Source organism: Schistocerca piceifrons, chromosome 8 (assembly GCF_021461385.2).
Source record: "Schistocerca piceifrons isolate TAMUIC-IGC-003096 chromosome 8, iqSchPice1.1, whole genome shotgun sequence".
Lineage (NCBI taxonomy): Eukaryota > Metazoa > Arthropoda > Insecta > Orthoptera > Acrididae > Schistocerca > Schistocerca piceifrons.
This window is the reverse complement of record NC_060145.1, coordinates 15,751,719-15,772,409: the sequence shown is the minus strand read 5'-3', so window position 1 is coordinate 15,772,409 and position 20,691 is coordinate 15,751,719. Positions and strand designations below refer to the sequence as shown.

The 20,691-nt window shown below is 41.3% G+C and overlaps 1 protein-coding gene across 1 annotated transcript in view; it reads left to right on the top strand.

The window, feature by feature from the left end:
• Positions 1-20,691, top strand: part of LOC124711697 (UDP-glycosyltransferase UGT5-like) — a 71,261-nt gene that overhangs the window by 31,857 nt on the left and 18,713 nt on the right. Inside the window, exons 3-4 of the mRNA XM_047241898.1 lie at positions 1,194-1,416; positions 18,718-18,937. Coding sequence (XP_047097854.1) covers positions 1,194-1,416; positions 18,718-18,937 — 443 coding nt within the window. The remainder of the gene's footprint in view (positions 1-1,193; positions 1,417-18,717; positions 18,938-20,691) is intronic.

The window sequence follows — 20,691 nt, the reverse complement described above, 5'->3', positions numbered from 1 at the left end:
TCTGTCTGTTAGCTAAAGACACAGTCAAACTTCAAAATTCCTCCCAGAGGGTAACACTGTATGTTTACGTCATATTTGGCACAAAGTACGTACGGAAGTGTTATGCATTTTGCGGTGTTACTGAGACTACTACCATTCATGCTCCCTCAAACTACTCTTAACTTTGTAACACTGATGTTGAATGACGTTACAAGATGTGTTAAGAAGCAATATACGAAGAGTATATGGAAAGCCCGCCATCGTAGCGACCGCTGTTACTTACTGCTGGCGCATAAGTCAGTATCTGGATGGAAAGGTTCAAGTGGTTCAGATGGCTCTGAGCGCTATGGGACTTAACTTCTGAGGTCATCAGTCCCCTATAACTCAGAACTACTTAAACCTAACTAACCTAAGAACATCACACTCATCCATGCCCGAGGCAGGATTCGAACCTGCGACCGTAGCGGTCGCGCGGCTCCAGACTGTAGCGCCTAGAACCGCTCGGCTGGATGGAAAGTAAACAAGTCGTTACGTCAGATACACGCATCTGGCACTGTTTCCGTACTTCCCGTGATAACTGGCGTGCTCCTAATCTGTGCCACTAATTGTGCTGGAGACGTACATTCGACAACATAGTTCAAGATTTGATCAAAATGTGGACAATTAATCTCTGTTCAGACGGTGATAGTTAGGACGAATTAAGAAAAGTACTCCTTGATACGTTTCGTTTACAACAAGTTTACAAGGCTGCTGCATGTGCAAGAGATGGGAGCCATCCGCCGACAGTGCTTAGCTGATGCATTACGCACCACTTCATTACATGTAAGGTGTTTGTCGGTTCCTCGTTGCTCTCTTAAGTATACAGCTAGTTGAGAACTATACACTGTATAAAGATCATTGTACGGCCAATACAAGAATTGATTCAGAGCTCATGATGATCACGTTACTACCAGTAGCAATAGTATTCCTACGATTGAGTGCTTCCACTATTAAGAATGTTGAATACTTTTGGATAGGTCTATTTATTATATACGAGCAATAACTTTCCTGCATTGAAAAACCTATAAATTTGTGTTGGCTGGTACAGGAAACGATCCAGGGAGCGCATGTGTCATATTAAATACAGAACTAGAATGTAATTACAGCCAATATTTAATCTTAAAAAATATTCTATTAGTTGTGTAAATGTTTTTCGTATTTTTCCTCTTCCGCAGGACATACAGAAGTTTTTGGACGAGGCCACAGACGGAGCGATATACTTCAGTATGGGTTCCAACGTGAAAAGTGCTCATTGGCCAGAGGAAAAACGCTCAGTTTTCCTGAAAGTGTTTTCCCAGCTGAAGCAACGAGTGCTGTGGAAATGGGAGACGGACTCCATGCCCGGACAACCGCCGAATGTTAAGACTGGCAAGTGGCTGCCGCAGTCCGACATACTGGGTGAGTGCCGCGTCTGCGTCACGCCGTCTCTTTATCCACTCTGCTGACTCCCTATTAGGTACACAGAAGACGTTACAAGAAATTTGTTGGGGGAGGCTGTTTTACTTTTTAAACTTATTTCTCAGTTATACATTAAGGCCACGTCCTACACGACTGCTTCGGGAGACAAAATACGACTGCAAGTTTTAGCTACGGAAGTGTCCGAGGATGATATCTGTACTGCTGCTTGTTGTTTGCTGTACCTAGTGACGTTTGAATTCAAACGCATTCGAAGTTTGTCACTACAACACGAGTGATAGTGACAACAATCTTCTCTGTGAAGTGCTCGAGCAAATGTGCTGGGTGTTATGAAATACTTATCGTCCGATTTTAAGAGAACGAGGAGGCAAAAAAATTTTATTTTCTTGCATCTTAGAGCATGATGTCTTTGCTCGATGAGGGGCAGAATTTCTTTTCGTTATTTGTCGTAGTTACTGTGCTGCGCGAAACTTAGTAAACTACTGCGCGAATTATTTTCTAGTTCGCTGAGGTAAAAAAGAATTGCGTAGATTCTGTGTGTAGTCCATTTTGTCATACATTTCTGTAGGATGAGGAATTCCACCATATGCAAGACACCTTTTCAGTTTCGTTTCACCTAGAGATATTTCAGCACTTTTCCCGCTATCTTCAGAGGCTATTTTATTTTCTTAATGTAAAATTGTTGTTACATATTAACATTTACAGAAACGTTTGGCACAAAATGTTTAAAATTGTGAATGAATAACTGTTGCAAAACATTATACACCATTTGTTTACAGTTCCAAGTTGAGATATGAATTAACGACCTGATGCACTGTATGTTTATTCCATAACGTCTAAAGTTCTAGTTAGTGTAGATGTAGGCATTAGTTTACCTACCTTACATGAAGCTATTGGGTATTTATGTTGGTAGTTGCCGGCCGCGGTGGCTGAGCGATTCTAGGCGCTTCAGTCCGGAACCGTGCGACAGCTTCTGTCGCAGGTTCGAATCCTGCCTGGGGCATGGATGTGTGTGATGTCCTTAGGTTAGTTAGGTTTAAGTAGTTCTAAGTTCTAGGGGACTCATGACCTCAGATGTTAAGTCCCATAGTGCTCAGAGCCATTTTGTTGGTAGCTAGTCTGCTACACAATCTACAACTTGTCATCTGCAAACAGCAAAACGTAATACTTATTTTCTGTTTGTTATGCCTTTACGAACGTAAATGAGTGTATAACACGTTTTTTGTGTTTAACTTACGCCTTTGATGTTGTATTGTTTTCTCATATGTTTTGGCGAGGTTAATACTTTGATGCCTGTGACTTAAGGTCGTTTGATAACACACTTTCTACGAATTTTCAAACATGGGCGGAGTTTTCGCCGTCATTACGTGTTGTTATAGCTGTGTAGTGTTCATTTGTTTCGTGGCATGTTTGTCTGGATGAGGCGAACAAGTTAGAAGTGTAATTGGCATTTGTAGTGTTTGGTTTGTGTGTGTGTGTGTATGCCTTTGTGTGTGTATGTGTGTGTGTGTGTGTGTGTGTGTGTGTGTGTGTGTGTGTGTGTGTGTGTGTGTTCAGGACTGGGGCAGAAGAGAGAGAGAATGAGTGTATTTTTTTCTCATGAGTTGGTTTGGTGTGGGTGTTATTCGTGTAGTTCTTCAATTGTGACAACGAGAGTTTTATTGCACAGTGATGTGTATTCATTTAGTACTTTCTTTCATTGGGCTATGACTTTTGAATGTGATAGTTTTCATCTACAGTTAATTTTTGTATAAGCTGCTACTAGTTTTGAGGATCTGTAAGTCAGTTTCAATGTTTGTTGGATGGTAATCGTGTGCTAACAGGTCATCTGCGAATGTTGAGTGTGAGCTATTGCTTTTCAGTGCTCTGAGGTGTTCTGTATACCTGGTTCTGAAATTCCTGCATGTTTGACTCGCATATACAGATTGACAGCAGTTGCAAATAAGATGGTAAATACCAGGTTGGCTGTATTTGTCAGTGTTGTTGGTATTTCTCCCAAGTCTGCTTTGTATTGTGTTTTTCTGTGTGCTATGTTGAGTCCTTGTTTCTGTAGTAAATTACCCACCCTGAGTGTGAGTGTTGGTGTAATCATTATGTGCCATTTGTTGCTCACTGTCTGCTGATTTGTGGTGTATTGTGTTGTGTGTGTGTGTGTGTGTGTGTGTGTGTGTGTGTGTGTGTGTTTTGTGTGTGTGTTTTTTTTGTTTTGTATTTTGTTATCTTTTTATCTACTCTCCTTGCATCACATCCATTCTCCTGTGCAATTTGTTTTATTCTGTGCAGTTCTTGTGTGTAATCATGTTTGTTCCTGAGTGTTTTGTTCAGTCTGTATAGTAAATATGTGATACTGGTTTCTTTGTGAGTTATTGGGTGATTGGATTGGTTATGAATAATGGTGCTGGTGATGGTGGGTTTCCTGTAGATTGTGAATTTATGTTTATTGTTTCTCTTGTGTATGGTGAAATCTAAGAAATTTTCTGTCTGTTTGTGCTTCAACAATTAACTGTATTTGTGGGTGGGTGAAGTTTAAGTTGTCATGAAATGTTCTATGCGAGTCTGTGGCTCATCTATTAAACAAATTATATCATTTGCATATCTGTCTCAGTATATTAGTTTGTGCTGTTTTGGTATTACTATTTTCTCAAAGACTTGTTTTTCTATGTGGTGGAGGAAAATGTCAGCTAGGAGACCACTGGTTGGGGATCCCATGGGTAGTCCATCTTTTTGAGTGTAAAATTTGTTGTTGTATGTAAACTAATGCATACATCCACTTTTTGCCAACCAAGGTGCAAATAGAACTTAGGATATAGTGTAACAAACAACATACAGCGTATCACATCGTTAATACATATATCAACTGTGAACTGTAAACAAATGATGTATAATATTTACAACAATTATTCATTCACAATTGTAAATATTTATACCGAAATCTTCTCTAAATGTTAATATGTAACAATAATTTTACCGTAAGAATAAAATAGCTCACTGGAGATAGCGCAAAAAGTGCTGAGGTATGTCTGGGTAAAGAGAAACTGAAAAGGGGTCTTGTGTAAGGCGAAATTCCTCATCCTGTTTTCATAGCAAGCACGGACATAGGAAGCACTGCAACGCCACGAGGTGATACGTTTCTGTGCGCGAAGTGTTGCCAACCTACCAAATTGCATTTGAAGTCGATATCAGACAGGTGTCTCTCTTTGTTCTCGCGATTTTGGATTTTATATCTGGCAGACACGTGGCACGCTGTGTGCCCAATTCCGTCCGTGTGCGGTGTGAATCACTGGTTGTAAAAATCGTCGTATTTCGTAAGCGGTTAAAAATTTCGAAACGAGGTTTCCACAGACGATACGAAACAAAGAGGTACGTGTTCTTCTATGATTAATATACGGGGCAAACGTCTGAGTGGATCGAAAACAAATTTCGCTACAAACTACAACATAGGTTTTTGTCCGAATTGTTATAGCCAAACGAAGACGGAAATGAGCACGTAGGGTATCAAATTGACAAGCTGAGGTCTGGTTTTGCAAAAAAATTATTTAATTGCTTGAAAGTGGTCAGGGCAATTAAGAAAAAGTTTGTGAGTTGAGGGACATTGAAATATTTCGCTAACAGCTGCATTTGAAATGTCGAGAAGTTCATCTCTTCAAGTCCTAGTTATTTTGCGCATAAAGAGATGTATTGATGTAATATTTAATTGTCGAAAAGGTTTTCCTTTGGATGAAGCACTAAACTAAGGACATTTCCGGAGCAGAAGATGCAAGGAAGGCAAACAAGATTCCAATAAGATCATGCCTTCGGAATAAAACTCGGAAAAAAAGAAAACAAAATGGTCAAATGTTTTGTGAAATGATTTGTCTAAAAGTAAGAAATGAACTACATCAGAGAAACGTTTGACGTGTCTTTGAATGATGATGTAAAAGATGTACAGCAAATGAGGTGCATCAAATATTTCTCTAATCTATATTATTTCTTACATGTAGCCAAATCATTTGATATGTTTTCTTTCCGAAAAAATTTATGCTTTATTTATGCAGACTGTTTAGATTAATTGAAAAACTTGGCAGTGACATTGACTGGTCAAGAATTATGTTCCCTACATTCAAAATCGATAAATTTTTTTGGCTGTTAAGTGTGTTTCATTAGAAATTTAATGTGTGTGATGTATTGGAATAGGCGCATACACACTTAAAGTACTGTACTGAATGCATTAGCAATGGAGTACAATCCTCAATTTGTTTAGAAGGTTAAAAACTGGCTAATACACAACAAACTTGCAGCATCATCTAATTGGAAAAAGTCAACAATGTTCCTTGGAATGAAAAGGAAATTTGGCTGATATACCTACACTTTTGTTGACGTACTATAAACGCGGGGTAGTAACCGAACCCTTAATTATGTGGCTGCTTCAGAGTAGAAAAACGATACCATCAAAAAGTGACGGTGCAGGAAGCACAGCAACTTTTGATCTTTCGCTGTCGCTCTTGCTGCCCCCTTCTCTTGCACATCCACCATCTTTGCTGTTGTAGTCGAGACTCACTTCAATCCACTCATTCATTCATTCATTCATTCTTAGTATGAAATAAATATATAAAGGAGGTGAGCTGGTGGCTATGTCTACATAATATGCATTTATTTGATTACAGCCCTTGGAGACAGATAATGTGATAAACAGGGTTCTCCAACCTCTGGTTTCACCCTTTCGAACTGAGTAATCGTAACAATCATGATTTTTAGGTATGCATATCCATTATAACCTGAAACGGGAGACACACAAGAATAAACAAAAAGTTAAATACACTTCTATATTCTGTAAGAATACCTTGTGGGAACTCCATATGCAGCAGAAAAATATTTAGGCAACAAAATGAAAGACTGTAGGAATTATAATACATGCTAAATACAGAGACTGCTGAGACCAATATTTAAAAGTCTTAATATACTACCCCTTCGGTGTTTACTTATCTATGAAGTTGGTTCAAATGGCTCTGAGCACTATGGGACTTAACATCTGTGGTCATCAGCCCCCTAGAACTTATAACTACTTAAACCTAACTAACCTAAGGACATCACACACATCCATGCCCGAGGCAGGATTCGAACCTGCGACCGTAGCAGTCGCGCGGTTCCGGACTGAGCGCCTAGAACGGCGAGACCACCGCGGCCGGCCTATCTATGAAGTACTAATCTCCATAAAAGTAAGGATATTTTAAGCAAATTAAGCAGAACTGATTATCGCTCTCATGATACTGGACAGAAGCATTACGTCCATATCAGTACAGTAAGTAGAAACATTTGTAGGGGAGGAGTTGTTGTATAACCACATGCCATCCTCTCTAAAACTGATGCAAAACTTACATAAGTTCAAACTGAAAGTGACAGAGTACTTACTTGATTACTGCTTCTATCTGTTTTTGAGTTTTTAGAGCACCAAGAAAATAAAGTTGAATTGACCACACGTTCTTAATCATACTATTGTATCAATCATCTAATTTTTTTTGTATTTATGTTGCCAATATTCAACCGGTATTGCATGATTTTTCTGAACCACAGTATCTATAGACGTGTATGTATTATATCAGACCTGACTTGTCCTACATCTTTTGTACAAACTATGTACTAAATCACCATTTAGAGAATGAATAAAGAAATACATGTACAAGTACGAATGCAAATAGTGGTGGCCTCCTTGAATACAACAGGTTTTTTGAGCAGAGTTTCAAAAAATTGTGATCTGTAAGAGAATACTGGTGATCATTTTTAGTATGCAGCTCCTCATTATTTTTCGAGAAGAGCATCGAACTGTGGTTTTTATTTGTCAGTTTTTTGGATTACATTGAAATTTATAAAGCAAAAGTTGCCCGAGTCTCAGAATTTTTCAGTCATTTTTCGACATCTATTTTTATTGGAAATAACAGCAACAAAAAGTGAAAATCAATTATTTCTTATATTGGTTACCTTGAGCGGTTTTAACAGTCAGGTTACAATGAAGAAGACAAAAGAAACATGTGTAACCGAAAAGCCGTAACCACCATGCCTACTTTCTACTAACCATCAATTAACAGCATGCGGTTAATTATTACATCCAAACGAAACACGAGGAGAGTATCTTCAGGAGATTTTTCACAACTTCGCAATCCCCACAGCCATGCGCTCACAAACTGGTCCAGCAACCCACTATTGTGGCAACAAACCTATTATAATGGACTCTTTTGTTAAAAAGAGGCAATGTGGGATATAGTTGTCACTACACGGACGTACTACCATAGGAGAGTACGAGTATGTGAAAGACGAGAGCTGTACTTCTCCGTGACTCGTAGGACGACCACCGGAGAGCGTTACTGTTTCCTGAATGAGTCTTCAGTCTGCAGTGGAGTGTGCGTTGATCTGAAACTTCCTGGCCGGTTAAACCTTCTTGCCAAAACGGGGACTCTACCCTAAAATCTTTACATTTCGTGAGAAAGTCTCAGATCAGCGCTATCTTGCTTCGTTGAAGAGATAACACGTCCAGCGACCGTGGGCTTGACAAGACACCATCTTTTGCTGTTCACGCAAACTGTATTAATTGAATTTGCCATTGGTTCTTGGCAGAATGTTTTATAGACTGAGGTGAAAAAAGTCATTGCATAGAGATATGCCCATATACAGATGGTGGCGCTATCGCATATACAAGATATAAATGGGGAGATCCACAGTGTCAAGAGTGTTCCGAGAATACCAAATTTCAGCCGTTACCTCTCACCACTGACAACGCAGGGGCTGACGACCTTCCCTTAACGACCGAGAGTAGAGGCATTTGCGTAGAGTTGTCAGTGCTAGCAGACAAGCATCACTGCATGTAATAACCGCAGAAATCAATGTATCCGCGAGGACAGCGCGGAGAAATACGGCGTTAATGGTCTGTGGCAGCAGACGAACGACGCGGGTGCCTTTGCTAACAGCACGACATCTCCTGGGCTCGTGACCATATTGGTTGGACCCTAGACGACTAGAAAACAGTGGCGTCCTCGAGTGAGTCCCGATTTCAGTTGGCAAGAGCTGACAGTTGGGTTCGAGTGTGGCGCAGAACCCATGAAGCCATGGAACCAAGCTGTCAACAAGGCACTGTGCGAGCTGGTGGTGACTCAGTTATGGTATGGGCTGTGTTTACATGGAATAGGCTGAGTGCTCTAGTCCAACTGAACCGATCGTAGACTGGAAATGGTTATATCTGGCTAGTTGGAGACCGTTTGTAGCCACTGATGGACTTCATGTTCCCAAACAACTACGTCATATAACCCGGCCACAGTCGTTTGTAGTTGGTTTGAAGAAGATTGAAGACAATTCCAGCCAATGATTAGACTATCCAGATCACCCGACACGAATACCATTAAACATCTGTGGGGTGTGATAGAGAGGTCAGCTCGTCCACAAAATACTGCGCTCGCAGCACTTTCGCAATTGTGGACGGCTCTAGACGGAGCATGGGTCAAAGTTTCTCCAGGAGTCTTACAACGACTTGTTGAGGATACCTTACTTCGAGTTACTGCACTACGCCGGGCAACGGGAGGCCTAATGATGTTGGGAGGTATTCTATGAGTTATGTCACCTCAGTGTAGTTCACGAATGAAAAAAAAAAAACACACACACACACAACACTGGTGAAATTCGAAAATATTCATTATTTAGGAAATCTATTTTCAGCTGTGTTTTTTGTAGGATCATGAATTTTAAACTTGTTCATCTACAGAATATCTCAGTCAGTTTCCAAAGATTACAATTATTAATGTCTGATTTAGGACTATGTCAAGGAGAACTATTCCAGTAATTTTTTGGCATTTTGAGTATGTACTGGAATAATTCCGCTACAGTGCTGCACCAGAACTGTCCACTTTGATAACTTAAGATTTTGCAGCAGCATTAGGCTATGTAGTGTAAGTGGCTGAGGACTGTGGTGAGCAGATATAGAGGGTGTTACAAAAAGGTACGGCCAAACTTTCAGGAAACATTCCTCACACACAAAGAAAGAAAATATGTTATGTGGACATGTGTCCGGAAACGCTTACTTTCCATGTTAGAGCTCATTTCATTACTTCTCCTCAAATCACATTAATCATGGAATGGAAACGCACAGCAACAGAATGTACCAGCGTGACTTCAAACACTTTGTTACAGGAAATGTTCAAAATGTCCTCCGTTAGCGAGGATACATGCATCCACCCTCCGTCGCATGGAATCCCTGATGCGCTGATGCAGCCCTGGAGAATGGCGTATTGTATCACAGCCGTCCACAATACGAGCACGAAGAGTCTCTACATTTGGTACCGGAGTTGCGTAGACAAGAGCTTTCAAATACCCCCATAAATGAAAGTCAAGAGGGTTGAGGTCAGGAGAGCGTGGAGGCCACGGAATTGGTCCGCCTCTGTTGTTGAGAGGCGTACGTACACTTCGACTGAAATGTGCAGGAGCTCCATCGTGCATGAACCACATGTTGTGTCGTACTTGTAAAGGCACATGTTCTAGCAGCACAGGTAGAGTATCCCGCATGAAATCATGATAGCGTGCTCCATTGAGCGTAGGTGGAAGAACATGGGACCCAATCAAGACATCACCAACAATGCCTGCCCAAACGTACAGAGAAAATCTGTGTTGATGACGTGATTGCACAACTGCGTGCGGATTCTCGTCAGCCCACACATGTTGATTGCGAAAATTTACAATTTTATCACGTTGGAATGAAGCCTCATCCGTAAAGAGAACATTTGCACTGAAATGAGGATTGACACATTGTTTGATGGACCATTCCCAGAAGTGTACCCGTGGAGGCCAATCAGCTGCTGATAGTGCCTGCACACGCTGTACATGGCACGGAAACAACTGGTTTTCCCGTAGCACTCTCCATACAGTGACGTGGTCAATGTTACCTTGTACAGCAGCAACTTCTCTGACGTTGACATTAGGGTCATCGTCAACTGCACGAAGAATTGCCTCGTCCATTGCAGGTGTCCTCGTCGTTCTAGGTCTTCCCCAGTCGCGAGTCATAGGCTGGAATGTTCCGTGCTCCCTAAGACGCCGATCAATTGCTTCGAACATCTTCCTGTCGGGACACCTTCGTTCTGGAAATCTGTCTCGATACAAACGTACCGCGCCACGGCTATTGTCCCGTGCTAATCCATACATCAGATGGGCATCTGCCAACTCCGCATTTGTAAACATTGCACTGACTGCAAAACCACGTTCGTGATGAACACTAACCTGTTGATGCTATGTACTGATGTGCTTGATGCTAGTACTGTAGAGCACTGAGTCGCATGTCAACACAAGCACCTAAGTCGACATTACCTTCCTTCAATTGGGCCAACTGGCGGTGAATCGAGGAAGTACAGTACATACTGATGAAACTAAAATGAGCTCTAACATGGAAATTAACCGTTTCCGGACACATGTCCGCATAACATCTTTTCTTTATTTGTGTGTGAGGAATGTTTCCTGAAAGTTTGGCCATACCTTTTCGTAACACCCTGTATATATATATATATATATATATATATATATATATATATATATATATATATATATGTATTCCTGTAGTTAACACGGCTTTATTGCACAACGAAACTGAGCTCTACTCAGGATTCCTTTGTAAACAAAGAACTGTGCCTAGCATTACCAAACAACAAAAATAATGTAAGAGTAAATTATGCACAAAGGCTAAACTTCTGGCAACAATGTAATGTGAAACAAATAGAAGCAGTATGACAAGTGACCAACTTCAGCAGAAAATCTGTCTTAGAGGCATTACAAATGTATCAAGTGAACAAACTTATGTTTTTCACGTTAAGCACTGGCACTGCACACTGTGATCCGACCCAATGTGAGTTTTGTCAATAAAGAGAACAGCCAATTAAATAACAGTGTTTCGGCTGATCAATATAAACACAACACAGAGTACAAAGCACAGGCACTGCCCATGTACCCAAACCACAGGAATTCTGCAGGCACCAACAGCAGCAGTCTGTGCTGCTTCTTGTGCTGTCCTGCCACTGAGCCACTGACCTCCAAGGGCCTCCCTCAGGCTGCTGTTTCTGTGATTGTGATGGAATAATCTACCCCATCCAAACTAGTTGCCCCTCTCTCATCTTTTTTTTAAAAGAGAGGGTCATCTTGCACTAATGCTGATACATGTCAGATTCCTTGTGCAATAAGATATTCTGTATGTCCAATATAAAAACACAAAGAAAGTTTCTAAAAATGTATCCATTGAGGGGAATTTGAATGGAATTTTTTTTCACATTTTCCGATTTTTATCTCATTATAAAATTTGCAATTTTCTGAATAAAATGATATATATATATATATATATATATATATATATATATATATATATATATATATATATATATCTGTGTGTGTGTGTGTGTGTAAAGTTACCGATTTTATTAGTTCTTGAAGTAATACACATAAAAATTTTAACATTTTCAACTGGTGTAGATTATATTTAAAAAGATAAAGTAAAATAATACCCATGTGAATTTATAAGTGATATATATCACTTATAAACTCACACATATATATATATCACTTAAAAACCCGTATATATATATATATATATATATATATATATATATATCACTTAAAAACCCATATATGTATATATATATATATATATATATATATATATATATATATATATATATATATATCACTTATAAACTCACATGTGTAGTATTTTACTTCATTTTTTTTAAATATAATCTACAGCAGTTGAAAATGTTAAAATTTTTATGTGTATTTCTTCAAGATCTAATAAAATCGGTAATTTTTTATATAGAAGGCTGTGGATTGCTGTGTTATAAAGGTTAAATTACGTGTTTGTATTGGTCATGTCCAGAAGAGGATGGGCACCAGGTTGAGGAAACTGAAGGAAAGTTTGAGAGACAAGAAACTTTCTGATGGTAAAACCATGAGGCAGGCTGTCAGAAAAAGTGATTGATGAACTATGGGATGGCCATTACAAATAATACCGAGGATTTGTTGAAAATGAAGCAGGCAGTATGGGCTACCTTCTTATACAGACTGTCAACTGATGAAAAACCAGTACACCACCTTTGCCCTCCTGGACCTGATTGATGGTACAATTACCGCAATGCCCAGTACTAAAACAGTTCATACAGCCATAAACAATCAATTCCAGCAGCAGTTATAGATATCATAAAAACCTATTTACAGAGACCTGGCAAATCCTGAATTACTGAAGAAGTGTCTGCGTGGTCAGACTCAAAAGCCCAAGGAGTCATTCAATAATCTTATATGGACTCACTTACCAAAAAATATTTTTCTTGTAATGAAGATACTAAAGTGGATGGTCAGTGATGCTGTTATTGCTTTTATTGATGACAACATTGGTAGGGTGAAAGTGCTACAGCATATGGGAATTAATCCTGGAACAAACTGCGTAAGAGAACTTGAATGGATGGACAAAGTTCGCATTGATAAAGCAGAGTATGCAGCACTGTCCGCCACTAAGGAGCCCAGAAAAAAGAAAAGATCAAGAGGATGATACACAGTATGGTGCAGGGTGTTTCTGAGTGACTAAAAATAAAGAATTAAGCATATTTTAAGTGATTTACAGTCTTTTGAAACTTTAGAAGCCGTTCCTGAAAATTTATGTTTCCTGTTGCATTTTCCCCTAAATCTTAGAAACCACTTTGAGTAGAGTACTCAAACTTTCAGGGAGTAATAACATACCATGAGTCTACTGAACTAAAACAAGAACATAATGTTATGTATAACTAAAATTATTTAGGATAACGTACAAAAAAGTACACAAAATTTTAACCATGTAATTAAAAAAATGTATTTCCAAAATCAATGGCTGAAATGCAATTATTGTAGTTCAGTAGGCTCAGAACATACAGTTTAATATCCTATAAAACTTTCATGTCAATGGCTACAGTGGTCCCTGAAATACAGGGAAGCTAAATTTAACATTCCAACTTCTCTTGAATGCTCACATAACGGTTCTTACGACACAATATAATGAGTCCTGTTTTTGTGCCACAGCATGGGCAAACAAAGCACATAGAATATAGCTGAAGCAATCGAGATGCCCTCGGTCGTGCTACTCAGCGAGTTTCCTGATCAGCAGAAGACAGAAGACGACCATACACCTGTCCCTCGTCTGTACATCCAATGCAGAGACACTGGATGGACAGAACTGTATGACGAGACAGCCAACTGCAGCAAGCATCGAGTTTGTTGAATCTGACGCCGCAACCGAGCTGCAGGCAGCGAGCATGGCCGACTGCAGGCCACTTGAGAGCGCTCTAGTCGCCCACATCATAGAGACGCCTGCATAGACTACGACGACTCCAAAGCAGCGAGAGAAGGCTACCAAGGCTCTGCTCAGGGTATTCTATTGGATCTGCAGTGAGAACGCAGTCTTAGAAGGGCTGCCGCATGCCGGCTTCTGGGATATAGCAATCAAGCCATACAACCAGACGAACAGGAAGAGGCCAACAGTTTTCATCATCACTATACCAGTCGTCACCAACTGCAGCGACACCGTCGAACTGCCGAAGCTTTTACATGTACGTGTGCAGGTGGAAGCTCTTCCACCAGGAATGGACTGCAAGCCCCAGTGTTACAGGTGCCAACAGGAAGGTCATGTCAACAAACATTGTTGTAGTTCCACAGGGTGCCTTAAGTGCTCAGGCGAGCATGACAGTAGCACCTGCTACCATGGCACAGAAGAGTCGCCAAAGTGCTGTGGAAGTGCTGGGCCCCATGTCGCCAACTGGTGAGGCTGCCTCGCTTTCTCAAGACGCAACCAGGCTGATGGAGGGGTCGCACCCTGACTAGGGCAGCAGCAGAGGAACTGTTGGCCAAATCCTCCTCCTGTGGGCAGCCAGAATTTTCTGTCAATGGTGGGTGAGACGGCCACAGGTAGGAGGATGGGAGAAACTGCCTGTTCCAAGGAAGACGCAGCAGCAGGCGATGAATTACAATTATGCCACAATACATGAGGTAGTGAGGTAGTCAGTGAAGCAACTGCAGCCCTCAAACCCGTCATGGCGGTAGAGAGGGCTTCATTTGCAGGTGTCCTTGTTGTGGAAAAAGAGGAGGCTTACTGCCAACTGTGACAGATGTGTGCAGAGCTTCCGTACCACTTCCGATAAGATGAACAGGTCTGTGTTCCTTGTAGAGAGTCATCATTCCCATGGATAGTGAAAAAAGACTCTGCACAGCACACAACCACCCCTTCGCAATTGCAGATACGCAAGGAGCCACTGGGGTGGGCCCTGACAAGAAGACAGAAGCAGATGAACAGGCCATTAACGTAGCAGCTGCTGCGACATTCTGAGACAGGCTGCTGCAGGCTGAACTGAACATTGAGTAGCTTAGTTCCAATGGCTGAACTGTACAGCAGATGCTGCTCCAAGCAGTTAGCCCTTCCAGCAAGCTGCACCAGTAAAGCCGCAGTGCCTGGCCTGGTGATGAGCAGGGACCTACCACAGCCCTCAGCCGCATCAAGATAGTGCAGAAGCTAGGGTCGCCGTCGCCCAGGCCTGCTCTCAAACCAAGTCGCTGACAAAGTGCGGCAGAGACGACGCCGAGCAGCATATTGTGCTGTTGCACAGATTCGGACTGACCTCTTTGTGATGAACAGATCACTTTATAATGGTATCAAGCTGCATAATATCCACTTCTAACATGAACTACCCTTGCTTCATCTGTCGTAGATAGATGAAAATCACTACTTCTATAACTACATGTCCTAACTGTCACGGAGGTTCTTTTTTCCCAAGGCACTTACCTGACGCTTTTTTTCCCTGCACTCTTAAACCTGCTATTCTCCAACTGTTTTCGTCTACTCCATCTAGTTTTCTGCATGGGCCTGTATTAATGGGTAATCATGCCCAGCTGTACTGACAACATTGCATTCCCCAGATCTTGTGGTACCTAGATTCATGCAATTAAAAGAAGCAGATGTGACAGTACATCTTTTGTGATGGTCACCATGTTAGTGCAGGGATGGAGGGACCTCCACTTAAAAACAGTTATTATACAACATGGTATTCATTATCTAACTGAGAAATATGAGCTCAACACTCCCTTCCTGTTACAATATTCTTTAAGACAATGGTCACCAGAGCTATACGTTTAAGGATCTGGGAAGGCCGCCAAAATTGTCGCAAGAGCTTCCCTCATGAGCTTCCCCCCAACTTTACAACATTTGGCAAAATTTCTCACATGAACTCGATCCCATTATTATAGTGCTTAGCTTCCTTCCTATGGTCTGCTTCCATGTTTTTCCCAATGCTACTTTTCATGAATCTTCTCATGAAGTACCTTCTTGGGCAGTTAGTCATCAATAGACCATAAATTAGGTGGTGATGCTATAAAGCAGACGTCATACCTGCTCGAGTGTCCTTATGTGCCTCACATTTGAACATCAATAAACCGTACATAGATGGTGATGAAGTCCTCATAGGTGTGCCCTTATGTGCCTCATGCTTGGGTGTGTTCAAGGAATACCTCATCCACTTGACTGCCTGAACCCAATGAGTATGATCTGGCTGGTGGCGTACAATTAGCATTTGACTCATTTACTATAATTACATCCTTCCTGGAAGGTCCCAGTGTAAATCCTGGACTGCAGTAAGTACAACATTTTCTTATATTTATTACCTTCACTCGCTCCCGGAAAAATTCACTGCTTCTACACAGCCTGTGAAGATAAAGGATCAGAGCGTATCACAAAATGTATCTGTATTATCCGAAACAGTACCTTCATGAATATCGACTGAGCTAGAATCGACCATGTTCAACTACTCGGACTGACAATACCTCGATCCGTCTCCCCTAATTTTTCGCGTCCGGAAAGTTTAACGTAACTGAAACCAAGAGTAACCTACTTTTTCCTCAATTTAACTGAAGATCTCACTCTCGCATGCGAGTAATTGCACAATAACTACAACTTGCGACTGATCATCCATTAGTCCCAGTCGAATAGATTACCATTGATAACATATTCGCCTAAGAAAACTGAACATCTCAGTCGTACTACGGCCTGCTGATGTAATGGAAGATACTGCACAGCACACAAACTTTATCAGCACAGGACAATAGTTCGTAAGAGATCAAATGCAAAACAATAAAACAAGCAAATGCAGATCAGCACTTACAAACTACATAAGTGTCCGCCCCTCGTAGCTGAGTGGTCACCGCAACGGAATGTCATGCCTAACGGCCCAGGTTCGATTCCTGGCTGGGTCGGGGATTTCCTCCGCTCAGGGACTGGATGTTGTGTTGTCCTTATCATCATCATTTCATCCCCATCAACACGCAAGTCGAAAGACTTGCAACAGCCGAACGGCCTACCCGACGGGAGGCCCTAGTCGCACGGCATTTCCAACTACATAAGTCAAGATACATTGGTAATTAACAGCGAATGAAAAGGGATAAAACTGTTTAACTTATATGTGATTCATATTGAGAGCTATTATTTGCAATAATAAGGACTGCGTCATAAGTTAATGAGTTTGCATAATTATTATGATTATGCTCTGAATGTTACTGAAAAGAGATCAGAATAGTATTACAATATAACATTTTACAATTACGTAAAATGAAAGACCAAGGAAAGTTATCGTTGTTTCTATACAACGAGTTTTTTTATTGACACGTGACAGAACCTGACGTCATGATATTTGTTATGCAGCTTAGCCATAGTTTTCAGATCTATGTCTTACTGTGCACTTTTCACAGTATATCCATCTGGAGTTCGAAAGTAAATCAAGTTAATTCTACAGGTATGAGCCGAACATTCCATCTTGCACACAATATTATCACTTCAATCACGGGGCCATCAGCGCACCATACATTCACACTCAGAGTTCTCTGTGTCAATAAACGACAAGAAAGTGTGTTCCCATATTTTCTGCTTGGTTTAACAGTCTGTGGTACGCGTCAACCAGTCTATGTTGTCTACAGTCTAAGACGGCATCTTTATGGCGTGCACGTAGCTTACCGGTCTTCACACCAAAGTTTGTCCGCCCCAATAGCTGAGTGATGCCGGCACGGTAGCTCAGCGTGTTCGGTCAGAGGGTTAGAAACACAATATGTAGAAGCAAACGCAAGGCGCGACAGTAACCCCCACTCTCATATGTTCTTCTCGCTCCAGACTTTGTCTTGGCGCCTTCCTCTGTAGACCTATCGATATGGCGTGATACCGCAAATACAACTCGCTTCGCATTACACTTTCAAAGATTCTGATTACATTGACTTATAGTGTTATACAGGACTACAACTTCACATTATTCTGTTCATAGAAAATGAATTCAAACAAAATGTTAACAGATAAGAAAGCATATGACATCATGATAAATGGAAATGGCAATATTATTCGTAGTAACTACATTATGTAAACAACACATAACTGTACCAAAAATTAAATTTACAAAACTTATTCTGAAATAACATTTGCAAAGTGCTCGTATGATGAAAATAAAGGAAGAAAAGTAAAAAATACAGGAGAAAGAAAAGAAACTTTATTTTTCCGTAGTGTTATCTTCACAACACCAAAACCAACTGTCACATCCTAAACAGCATCTCGCAACACCACCATAACTGAAAACCTTTCTGGTTCTTAGACGCCTTCAGAAGTCTGCACACTGAAAAGGCCGTGCACATTCATAGGCTTTTTTGATGTCCAGAGATACAAAGGGCTCACGTGTCTCATGTTATTGGTATGAGAGGCAAACGATATTTACAAGTTGGTCCAAAGAGGAAAACTTGAGACGTATGTCATAGCAGGTGATTGGGGGAAGTATTGTCCAATGTGTTTGGAGGATGGATTCACAGACTTCACTGAAGACTGCCGTATTGCTGATGAATCGAAGCGATTTAATGAGTATGTTTGCTGTGATTTAGGAACAGGAGGGATTCTGATGCCTTCCATAGGTCAGGGAAGAAAATAATTACTGAATGGATTATAGTCTATGTACTTTGACACAGCTGATATAATCTAGGCAATTGGTTACGCTATTCGTCCAGTGCACTGGAAACCATTGCGCACAGTAGTTCACCAGGAATAGAAACAAACACCTCCCTTCAGAACTTAGTGGCTTCTCCAGTTACAGACTGCTATTTTTGGATCGAACAGTATTGGGTGTCCTCAGACTTATGTTGGCTCAGTGGGTTTGGAGTCATGCTGAGATACTAGTTCTTTACTAGGACATACGAGGGCAGTATTTCAGTTGTGTACTGTAGCTATGGCCACGCCTTGTTTTCCTTATGTTGCAGCCCACAAGAATGTGCGGGCGTTCATAACACACGGTGGTCTCCTGAGCAACCAGGAGGCCCTCAGCCATGGAGTGCCGCTGGTGGGGATCCCAGTGTTCGGCGACCAGCTCCTCAACATGGCGCAGGCGCAGAGGCAGGGCTACGCTGTCACGCTGGCCACGAGCAACATCACCGAGGACTCTCTGCGTTGGGCGCTCGCCGAGGTGCTCACCGTCCCCAGGTAAACAGGTAGTCTCCAAGCAAAGCGATCCCCACTCTGGTTAGGATAGGAGGAAGACTAGTCTTTCTTGGTCAAGCATAAGCACATTTTGCAGCCAATCATGTTTGCACAATGCAGGAGACATTTGCCTTCCTGAAGGTACCCCTTGGAGATCCGGAGGTTCTGTGAAAATACACCAGAAATATACTATTGCGCTCGTGCCTGCAGTATCGTGATTTTTGGGGCAGTGGCCACTCAAAAATGCGCAGAGATTAGGCTTTTTCGCCAACAGAAAACTATTGGCGATGAACTCATATGACTTACTGTCAGTGTTGTTGTTGCGGTCTTTGAAGCAGATCTCCAGCCAGATCTATCCTGTGTAACACCCTTCATAGCTGCATAACTACTGGAGTCCACATCAGTTTCCGTCTGGTTGCTATAGTCAAGCTATGATCACACTGTCCCTCCCCTCCTCCACATGCACATACTTTCCACCATTACTAAATTGTACAAAAAGCTTCTGTTCCCAACTTGTGTTAAGCGCTTACCGTCCTCATTTCACTTCTATAAGAGGCTAAACTCGAGACAAATACTTTTTCAGGGAAGCAATCTTTGTATATTGTTCGCTGCTACAAATTTCTCTTTTCCTGATATGCATTGCTTACTGTTGCCAGTCTGTATTTTATTGCTTCTCTGCTTCGACTACCTTGAGTTATTTCCCCGCACAGCTAGCAAAAAAGACAGAAAAAATGTATGTTTCGCAAACAACTGACTTCACTTCTCGACATTGTCTGCACTGAGGGATGTACACTTGGTCGAGCGATCCTCCAGCGTTTTCGTCCCATTTGAAAACTAGGTTCTGTCAAACTTTGCAGAATATTCGCCGATTGCAACTAACACTTTTCTCACTGGATGACAATATCCTCCCAGAAAGCCAAAGTTTCAAGTCAGGGAACAGAAAGAAGCTATTAGGGGCTACGTCTGGTGAGTAGGTTGGGTGGAGAACCAATTCCAAGCCCAGTTCTTGGACTTTCACCATTGTTATCGTCGATTTGCAGGAGGGTGTGTTTTTGCTAGCGAAAGAGCACTTTTTTGCTTGCCGACCTTGGTCTTTTTCCAGGCAACGCAAATTTCAAGCGACCCAACAATAAAGCATAATAGATTTCAGTTATAGTTCTGCATTTTGCCAGGTAATACATAAGGATTATTCCTTGGGAATCCCAAAAAAGAGTGGCCATCACCTTACCAGCTGAGAAAATGTCATTTATCTTTTTCGGTGTTCTTTCACCAACCTTTGCCCATAGTTTTGACTGCCAGTTTGACTCTGCTGTGTAATGATGCACTCAGGTTTCATCAGAAGTCACGAATCGGTGCAAAAAATCTTGCGGACTGCGCTTAAACATCGCCAGACCTTGACATATTGTGCTGGACCACTTTTGTCCGGCTGTGAGCAATCGCAGCACCCACCTCCCACAGAGCTCCTGCATCACCAGTCCTCTGTGCAGGGCATTATGCATTCACTTAGTTGAAATGCTTACAGTCTCAGATAGCTAGAGTCTGCTTCGTCTTGGTTACTTCTCCGAACACGTTTAAAATTATTAATCCAAAAGTATGTGGTCTCCAATAGTGGCGTCGCATTCGTGTGAAGTTCATCCAAACCTGTTTTTATATGTGCAGTCATCAAACTTTTCGAATAAAAATGTTTAATAACGGAAAGAAACACGATATTCTCTATTTTTAATCGCACTCGACACAGTCACCACTTCAGACGGCTG